Source organism: Zonotrichia albicollis, chromosome 33, assembly GCF_047830755.1.
Source record: "Zonotrichia albicollis isolate bZonAlb1 chromosome 33, bZonAlb1.hap1, whole genome shotgun sequence".
Lineage (NCBI taxonomy): Eukaryota > Metazoa > Chordata > Aves > Passeriformes > Passerellidae > Zonotrichia > Zonotrichia albicollis.
The window spans coordinates 377501-387907 of NC_133851.1; the positions used below are offsets into that span (position 1 = coordinate 377501).

The 10407-nt window shown below is 49.0% G+C and overlaps 1 protein-coding gene across 1 annotated transcript; it reads left to right on the forward strand.

Moving 5' to 3' along the window:
* The first annotated feature begins 364 nt into the window (after positions 1 to 364).
* On the forward strand, positions 365 to 9493 carry HOXC13 (homeobox C13). The gene is made up of 2 exons (XM_074530813.1): positions 365 to 1335; positions 9005 to 9493. The coding sequence occupies exons 1-2, from the start codon at positions 483 to 485 to the stop codon at positions 9259 to 9261; spliced, it is 1110 nt and encodes a 369-aa protein (XP_074386914.1). The 5' UTR covers positions 365 to 482; the 3' UTR covers positions 9262 to 9493.
* Positions 9494 to 10407: the final 914 nt, after the last annotated feature.

Sequence of the window (10407 nt, forward strand, 5' to 3'; positions counted from 1 at the left end):
TTTGGGGAAAACCCAATTCCTCGGGAATCCGGTAAGAAGACGCAGGTGGGGAACAGACGGGATGAAATTTTCCTTATTTTTAATGGATTTTCGGGAAGGGGAGAGCGCTTGAAAAAGGGGGAAAAAAAACACAAAAAATCCCTCGACGGTCCAAAAAAATCAGGAAAAATTACAAAAAAAAAATTTGGCAGCATTAAGAATAATTTAGGATTATTGTAAATAATTATGAATTAAGGAGGGGGCGGTTTATCCCATTGGAATCCGGCGGAAAATCGGGAATTGGGGAGGGGGACATGGGAGGGGGGGGGGACACCAAGGGGGGGGCCCGCTGTGGGGTGGGGGGGTGAGTGGGCGTGTCCTCGCTGTTGGGGCTGAACCAATCAGCGCGCGGCGTCCCGCGGGGGGCGTGTCCCCGGGCGCGGTAAAAGGGGCGTGGCCCGCGCGGATTTCTTAATGGAGCGGCGGCGGCGGGCTGGCGGCGCATGCGCGCTCGGCGCGGCGATGGCGGGGGGGTCCCGGGGCGCGGCGCGGAGCTGCCCCCGCCGCCAGCACCGGAGCGGGCGGAGCGGGCGGAGCGGCGGCACCGGCGGCGGCACCGGCACCGACAGCAGCAGCAGCAGCAGCTCCGAGAGGAGGAGGCGGCGGCAGAGCACGGGCGGCGGGAGGCGGCGGCGGCGGCGGCAGCGCGGCATGACATGACGGCGCCGCTCGGGCTCCCCCCGCGCTGGCCCGACGCGCTCGGCTGCCGCTGCGAGGACGCGCCGCGGGAGAAGCCGCGCATGGAGAGCCTGGGGCAGTGCCGGGACGGGCTGGGGCACTGCCGGGACGGGCTGGGGCACTGCCGGGAGATGCTGCCCCTGGGCGCGCCGGGCGGCGGCGGCGGCGGCGGAGCGGGCGCGGACGGCGGAGCGGCGTTCGCGGAGCTGGCGGGCGCGGAGCCGGCGCGGCAGTGCCCGTCGGGCTCGCTGGGCTACGGCGCCTACCCGTTCGCGCCGGGCTACTACGGCTGCCGCCTGAACCTGCCGCAGAAGCCGTGCGGGTACCACCCGCCCGAGAAGTTCGGCGAGGCCGGCGGCGCGCTGGGCGCCGAGGAGCTGCCGCCGGCGCGGGCCAAGGAGTTCCCGTTCTACCCCGGCTTCCCCGGCTCGTACCAGGCCGTGCCGGGCTACTTGGACGTGTCGGTGGTGCCGGCGCTGGCCGAGCCGCGGCACGAGGCTTTGCTTCCCATGGAAGGCTACCAGGGCTGGGCGCTGGCCAACGCCGGCTGGGACGGGCAGGTTTACTGCTCCAAGGAGCAGCCGCAGCCCGCGCACCTCTGGAAGGCGCCGTTCCCAGGTAGGCACCGGCACCGGCACCGGCAGCGGCAGCGGCTCCTCAGGGCAGCCCAGAAATCCCGTGTCCCGTATTTCCCATCTGTCCCGTCCGTCCTATCGATCCCGTGTATTCCGTCTATCCCATATATCCCGATTTATCCCATATATCCCGATCTATCTATCCCATCTATCCCTATATTCCATATATCCCTATATGTTTATTCCATCTATCCCATATATTCCATGGATCCCATCTATCCCAGAAATCCCATCTATTCCGTGTATTCCGTCTATCCCATATATCCCGATTTATCCCGATCTATCTATCCCATCTATCCATATATTCCATCTATCCCGATATATTTATTCCATCTATCCCAGAAATCCCATCTATTCCGTGTATTCCGTCTATCCCATATATCCCGATTTATCCCATATATCCCGATCTATCTATCCCATCTATCCGTATATTCCATCTATCCCAATATATTTATTCCATCTATCCCAGAAATCCCATCTATTCCGTGTATTCCGTCTATCCCATATATCCCGATTTATCCCATCTATCCCATCTATCCCTATATTCCATCTATCCCGATATATTTATCCCATCTATCCCAGAAATCCCATCTATTCCGTGTCTCCCGCCTATCCCATCTATTCCATCTAGCCGGATTAATCCAATTTATCCCCATGTATTTATTCCATATATCCCGTGTATCCCATCTATCCCAGAAATCCCATTTATTCCGTGTACCTCACCTATCCCATATATTCCATCTACCCCATCTAGCCGGATTTATCCCATATATCCCGATATATCTATCCCATCTCTCCATATATCCCGATATATTTGTTCCATCTGTCCCATATATTCCGTGTATTACATCTATCCCTCTATCCCATGTATTCCGTCTATTCCATGTATTCCTTCTATCCCAAAAATCCGGATTTACCCCATATATCACGATATATTTATCCTATCTACCCATATATTCTATATATCCCGATATATTTATCCTCTCTATCCCATATATCCGTGTATCCCAGAAATCCCATATATCCCGTGTATCCCACCTATTCCAGAAATCCGGATTTATCCCATCTATTCAGTGTATCCTACCTGTTCTATCTGTCCCATATATCCGGATTTATTCCATATATCCCGATGTATTTATCCCACCTATCCATATATTCCATATATCCCAATACATTTATCCCATCTATCCCCATATTTTGCGTGTATCCCGTATATTCCATATATCCCATATATCCCATATATTTCATCTACCCCATTTATCCCATATATTCCCGTGTATCCCATCTATCCCCTATATTCTGTATATTCCACCTATCCCCTATATCCGGATTTATTCCCTATATTCCATAAATCCCATCCATCTATTTATTCCATTCTTTCCCATACATTCCAAATACCCACATGTATTTATCCCACACACTCCCGATATCCGGATATATCCCATATATTCAATTTATCCCATTTATCCCATCTATCCCATCCATTCCACAGAGCCGGGCACATTAATTCCATATATCCCGATATATTTATCCCATATATCCGGGTGTATTTATTCCATATATCCAGATATATTCCATATATGATTCCATCTCTTCCATATATCCGGATTTATTAATTATTAATTCCATATATCCCGGTATATTAATTCCATATATCCTGGTATATTTATCCCATATATCCGTGTATATTTATTCCATATATCCAGGTACATTTATTCCATATATTCCATATATCCCAATATATTAATTCCATATATCCCATATATCAGGGTATATTTATTCCATGTATCCGGGTATATTAATTCCATATATCCGGGTACATTTATTCCATATATCCCATTTATCCTGGTATATTTATTCTATATATTCCATTTATCATTTATCCGGGTATATTTATTCTATATATTCCATATATCTGGGTATATTAATTCCATTTCTCCGGGTATATTAATTCCCTATATCCGGATATATTTATTCCATATATTCCCAATATCCGGGTACATTTATTCCATTTCTCCGGGCATATTAATTCCCTATATCAGAGTATATTAATTCCCTATATTCCCTATATCAGGGTGTATTTATTCAGTTTCTCCGGGTATATTAATTCCCTATATCAGGGTATATTAATTCCCTATATTCCCTATATCCTGGTACGTTTATTCCATTTCTCCGGGTACATTTATTCCATTTCTCCGGGTATATTAATTCCCTATATCCGGGTATATTAATTTCCTATATTCCCTATATCAGGATGTATTTATTCCATTTCTCCGGGTATATTAATTCCCTATATTCCCTATATCCGTGTACATTTATTCCATTTCTCCAGGTATATTAATTCCCTATATCAGGGTATATTAATTCCCTATATTCCCTATATCAGGATGTATTTATTCCATTTCTCCGGGTATATTAATTCCCTATATTCCCTATATCCGGGTACATTTATTCCATTTCTCCGGGCATATTAATTCCCTATATCAGGGTATATTAATTCCCTATATTCCTTATATCAGGATGTATTTATTCCATTTCTCCGGGTATATTAATTCCCTATATTCCCTATATCCAGGTATATTTATTCCATTTCTCCGGGTATATTAATTCCCTATATTCCCTATATCAGGATGTATTTATTCCATTTCTCCGGGTATATTAATTCCCTATATTCCCTATATCCAGGTACATTTATTCAATTTCTCCGGGCATATTAATTCCCTATATCCGGGTATATTAACTCCCTATATCCCCTATATCAGGGTGCATTTATTCCGTGTACCAGGGCGCATTCCCCCCCCATATCCGGCCGCGTTTATTCCGTATATCCGGGTGTGTTCCGCGTTTCCCACCAATTCCGCCCGCTCCGTGTATTCCGTGCGCCCGCGGAGCGCGGCCCGGCTTAATTAGAGGGAAGCGGCTCAGGAATGCTCGGAGCGGAGCGGGCAATGTGCACGGGCACGCTCGGCGGGGCGCGGCCAGCGCGGCCCCAAACCCGACTTAATTCCATAATTCTGCCCTTCCTCGGCAGCCGAACCCGGCCCCAAAACCCGCAGTTAATTCCGTAATTCTGCCCTTGCTCCTGATCCAATACCGGCCCCAAAACTCTGAGTTAATTCCATAATTCTGCCCTTTCTCCCGATCCAAAACCCGGAGTTAATTCCATAATTCTGCCCTTTCTCGGGAACCGAACCCGGCCCCAAAACCCGGAGTTAATTCCATAATTCTGCCCTTTCTCCTCACCCAATCCCGGCCCCAAAACTCTGAGTTAATTCCATAATTCTGCCTTTTCTCCCGATCCAAAACCCGGAGTTAATTCCATAATTCTGCCCTTTCTCCCGGTCCAAAACCCGGCCCCAAAACCCGGAGTTAATTCCATAATTCTGCCCTTTTTCCTGATCCAATCCCGGCCCCAAAACCCGGAGTTAATTCCTGAATTCTGTCCTTTCTGCTGACTCAATCCCGGCCCCAAAACTCGGAGTTAATTCCATAATTCTGCCCTTTCTCCTGATCCAAAACCCGGAGTTAATTCCATAATTCTGTCCTGTCTCCCGATCCAAAACCCGGCCCCAAAACCCGGAATTAATTCCTGAATTCTGCTATTTTTCCTGCAGTATCCAATCTCCAAAAGACCGCGGAAATTCCCGATTTCTGCCATTTTTCCTGCAGCAATCCCGGCCCCAAAATTCCGCGGAAATTCCCTAAACCTGCCCTCCCTTCGGAGCCAATCCCGGCCCAATCCAACCCCAAAATTCCCGAATTCTGCCCTTTTTCCCGAGTCAATCCCGGCCCAGTCCAACCCCCAAAATTCCCGAATTCTGCCCTTTCTCCAGCGCCAATCCCGGCCCAATCCAACCCCAAAATTCCCGAATTTTGCCCTTTCTCCAGCTCCAATCTCGCCCCAATCCAACCCCCGAAATTCCCGAATTCTGCCCTTTTATCCGAGTCGATCCCGGCCCAGTCCAACGCCCAAAATTCCCGAATTCTGCCCTTTCTCCCGAGCCAATCCCGGCCCAATCCAACCCCCAAAATTCCCGAATTCTGCCCTTTTTCCCGAGCCAATCCCGGCCCAATCCAACCCCCAAAATTCCCGAATTCTGCCCTTTTTCCCGAGTCGATCCCGGCCCAATCCAACCCCCCAAAATTCCCCAATAATTCCCGAATTCCGCCTTTTTTCCCCGAGTCAATCCCGCCCCAATCCAACCCCAAAATTCCCCAAAATTCCCGAATTCCGCCTTTCCTGCTCCCTCCCCTCCCGCCGCTCCCCCGCGGGCGGAAAGCTCCAAAAAAAAAGGGAAAAATGAAAAAAAATTAATAAAAAAATGAAAATCGCGCTGGAAGCGAATCCCGGAGCGGCTCGGGGGGCCGACAGGGGCCGGGCGCTCAATCAGCTCCCAATTAACGCAATTAACGCCAGAGGTGTCAAGTGGCAGCCGGAGCTGTTCGGGGAAAGGAGGTTTTTTCCCCTTTTATCGGCGCAAAAAAACCCAAATTCGGCTTTTCCCTTCATTCTTTATTTCCCCTTTTATTGGCATAAAACCCCCAAATTGGCTTTACCCTTTAATTCCCTTTTATCGGCCCCAAAATCGGCTTTTCCCTTTCCCCTTTATTTCCTTTTTATCGGCACCAAAAACCCCAAATTCGGCTTTTCCTTTCACCCTTTATTTCCCTTTTTTTAGCACCAAAGCCCCCAAATTCGCCTTTCTCTTTCCTCTTTATTTTCCTTTTATGGATACAAAACCCCCAAATTTGAGTTTTCCCTTTTCCCTTTATTTTCCTTTTATCAGCGCCAAAACCCCCAAATCTGTTTTTCCCTTTCCCCTTTATTTCCCCTTTTCCGCACAAAACCCCCAAAATCGCCTTTCCCCTTTATTTTCCTTTGTATCCGCACCAAAACCCCCAAATTCGGTTTTTCGGGGAATTTTGGGGACCCAGGATTGGCAATTCGGCCACGCGGATCCGGCTGCTTTTTATTTTTATCTTTTGGGGATTTTTATTTTTTGAGGATTTTTATTTTTTGGGGGACCCCTCCCCTCTTTGTGACCCCAAAACGGATCCGCTGCCCCCCAAACCTCCCCAATTAACACCCAGGCATTAATTAGCGCTCGTCCTCATTTTCCTGATGCTTTTGGGGCGGCGGATTTGGGGTTCAGCTCCCCCCAAACCCCAAAATTCCGTTTTTTGGGGATTTTGCCCCCCGTTCCCTCCTCTCCAGCGCCCCCAAAATCCGCTGGAAATGGGAAAATTTGGATTATTTTGCCCATTCCGAGGGGATTTTGGGGTTTCGGGGCTGCTCGGGGCGGATTTTTCCTCTGCGGGAAAAGGAAAAAGGGGTGGGAGGAGAAAAAGGAAAGGAGGGAAAAGGGGAAAATTCCGAATATTGCCCAAATTTGTGGGATTTGAGGCGCCCGAGGGCGGGCGCTGCTCCTTCATCGGCGGCCAAGGCAAACAGGGAAGGAAAACAGGAATTAAAAAAGGGAATTTAAAAAGGGAATTTAAAAAGGAATTAATTGAAACAGGAATTAAAACAGGAATTATCCCCGCTGTGTTTGCATTCCCATTACCCACAACACCGTCAGCCATTGGCGCCTCCTCCGCCGCCCTTTTCCTGCTTTTTCCCACCTTTTTTCCCCTTTTCCCCCTTTTTTTCCTCTTCTCCCCTTTTCCCACCTTTCCCCCCTTTTTTTTCCCTTTTCGCCCCCTTTTTATCCCTTTTCCCCCCGTTTTTCCCCCATTTTCCTTCCCCTCTTTCCCCCTCATTATCCATCGGTTTTTCCCCTTTTTCCCCCTTTCCCACCCCCATTTTACCCCAATTTTCCCTCTCCCTCCCCAAAATCCTCCCCCAACCCCACAGGCCTCAATTCCCCTTTTTCCCCCTCATTTCATTTCCCAAAATTCCCATTTTTTACCCATTTCCATTCACCCCGCTTCTCTCCAAACCAAATTTATTCACATTATTCCCGTTTTTTTACCCATTTCCATTTCACCTTTGGTTTTAACCCCTTTATCCCCTTTATTCTCTCTTTTACCAATTTCTCCCCGTTCTAACTCCATTTTTACCCATTTCCCCCATTCTAACCCCATTTTTAACCCGTTTCCACTTCACCCCGCCTTTAACCCCTTTATCGCCATTTTTACCCATTTCTCCCCGGTTTTACCCAATTTTCACCCCTTTCCCGCATCCCAACCCCACTTTTACACAATTCCCCCATTTTTTCCCAATTTCCCCGTTTCTAACCCCATTTTCCCCATCCCAGACCTGCTCCCTTTGCAGACCCAGCCCCGTTCCAATGGGGTTGCAAGAAGCGCGTTCCGTACCCCAAAAATCTTTAACCCCTTTATCGCCATTTCTTACCCAATTTCCCCCGTTCTAACCCCATTTTTACCCCGTTTTTTCCCGATTTCCCCGTTTCTAACCCCATTTTCCCCATCCCAGGCGTGGTCTCTCTGCAGGCCGAGTCCAGGCTGTTCTGCCGGGGTTGCAAGAAGCGTTCAGCGCCCCAAACCCCTTTAACCCCTTTGTCCCCGTTATTAACCCTAAAATAACCTTTTATTAACCCTTGGATTCCCATAACTCCCTTTTTTTTTACCAATTTTACCCATTTTTTCCCAATTTCCCCCCTCCCTAGATGTCGTCCCCCTCCAGCCGGAGCCCAGCCCGCAAGAAGCGCGTGCCCCACAGGGACCCCTTTATTAACCCCATAACTCCCATTCTAACCCCATTTTTACCCATTTTTCTCCCATTTTTACCATTTTTCCCCGATTTTCTCCCATTCTAGATGTCGTCCCCCTGCAGCCGGAGCCCAGCCCGTTCCGGCGCGGCCGCAAGAAGCGCGTGCCCCACAGTGACCCCTTTATCCCCTTTATTAACCCCATAACTGCCATTTTTACCCCATTTTGCCCCCATAACTCCCGTTTTTTCCCAATTTCCCCATTTCTAACCCCATTTCCTCACTCCCCAGACGTGGTCCCCCTGCAGCCCGAGCCCAGCCCGTTCCGGCGCGGCCGCAAGAAGCGCGTGCCCTATCCCAGACCCCATAACTCCCATTTTCCCCCCATAACTCCCATTCTAGCCCCATAACTCCCATTCTAATGCCATTCTAATGCAGTTTTTACCATTTTCCCCTGATTTCTCCCCATCCCAGACGTGGTCCCTCTCCAGCCCGAGCCCAGCCCGTTCCGGCGCGGCCGCAAGAAGCGCGTGCCCTATCCCAGACCCCATAACTCCCATTCTAACCCCATAACTGCCATTCTAACGCAGTTTTTACCATTTTCCCCTGATTTTCCCCCATCCCAGACGTGGTCCCTCTCCAGCCCGAGCCCAGCCCGTTCTGGCTCGGCCGCAAGAAGCGCGTGCCCTACAGTGACCCCTTTAACCCCTTTATTAACCCCATAACTCCCATTCTAACCCCATAACTCCCATTCTAATGCCATTCTAACGCAGTTTTTACCAATTTTACCCATTTTTCCCCCATTCTAGACGTGGTCCCCCTGCAGCCCGAGCCCAGCCCGTTCCGGCGCGGCCGCAAGAAGCGCGTGCCCCACAGTGACCCCTTTAACCCCTTTATTAACCCCATAACTCCCATTCTAACCCCATTTTTACCATTTTTCTCCCATTTTTACCATTTTTCCCCGATTTTCCCCCATTTTAGATGTCGTTCCCCTGCAGCCGGAGCCCAGCCCGTTCCGGCGCGGCCGCAAGAAGCGCGTGCCCTACACGAAGCCGCAGCTGAAGGAGCTGGAGCGCGAGTTCGCCGCCAGCCGCTTCATCACCAAGGAGAAGCGGCGCCGCATCGCGGGCGCCACCAGCCTGAGCGAGCGCCAGGTCACCATCTGGTTCCAGAACCGCCGCGTCAAGGAGAAGAAGGTGCAGGGCAAGGCCCGGCCCGCGCACCCGCGCGACACCTGAGAAACGGGGGGAAACCGGCGGGAAACGGGGGCGAACGTCAGCGGTGGGCGTCGGACTCTGGGGCGGCGAGGATCGCCGGAATATGGAAAAAAATGGGGTGGAAAATTCAATGTTTATCATCGTGCCCGCTGGACTTTGGGGCGGCGAAAATAGCCAAAATATGGAAAACAAAGGGTTAAAAATTCAATATTTATCCTTGGACTATGGGGCGGCGAGAATAGCCAAAATATGGAAAAAAATTAGGTGGAAAATTCGATATTTATCATCTTGCCCACTGGACTTTGGTGCGGATGGAATCGCCAGAATATGGAAAAAAAAAATTGATTTTCAATGGGTGGAAAATTCAATATTTATCATCGTGCCCGCCGGACTTTGGGGTGGCCAGAATCGCCAAAAAATGGGAGGAAAATTCAGTAATTATCATCGGACTATGGGGCAGCGAGAATAGCCAAAATATGGAAAAAAATTGGGTGGAAAATTCAATGTTTATCATCGTGCCGGCGAGACTTTGGGATGCTCAAAATACCCAAAAAATCAAAAAATTGGGTGGAAAATTCAGTGTTGGTCGTCGGACTTTGGGGCGGCGAGAATCGCCAGAATATGGAAAAAAATATCGATTTTCAATGAATGGAAAATTCAATATTTATCATCGGACTTTGGGGCGGTGAGAATCGCCGAAATATGGAAAAAATTGGGTGGAAAATTCAATGTTTATCATCGTGCGGACAAGACTTTGGGGTGGATGGAATCACCAAAATATGAAAAAAAATTGGGTGGAAAATTCAATATTTATCATCTTGCCCACAGGACTTTGGGGAGGCGAGAATGGCCAAAAAATGGGAGGAAAATTCAATATTTATCATCGTGCCGGCAAGACTTTGGGGCGGCGAGAATCGCCAAAATATGGAAAACAAAGGGTTAAAAATTCGATATTGACCCGTCGGACTTTGGGGCAGACGGAATCGCCAAAATACGGAAAAAAAAATCGATTTTCAGTGGGTGGAAAATTCAATATTTATCATCGTGTCCACTGGACTTTGGGGCGGAGAGAATAGCCAAAATATGGAAAAAACAAAGGGTTAAAAATTCAATATTTATCCTTGGACTATGGGGCGGCGAGAATCGCCAAAATATGGAAAACAAAGG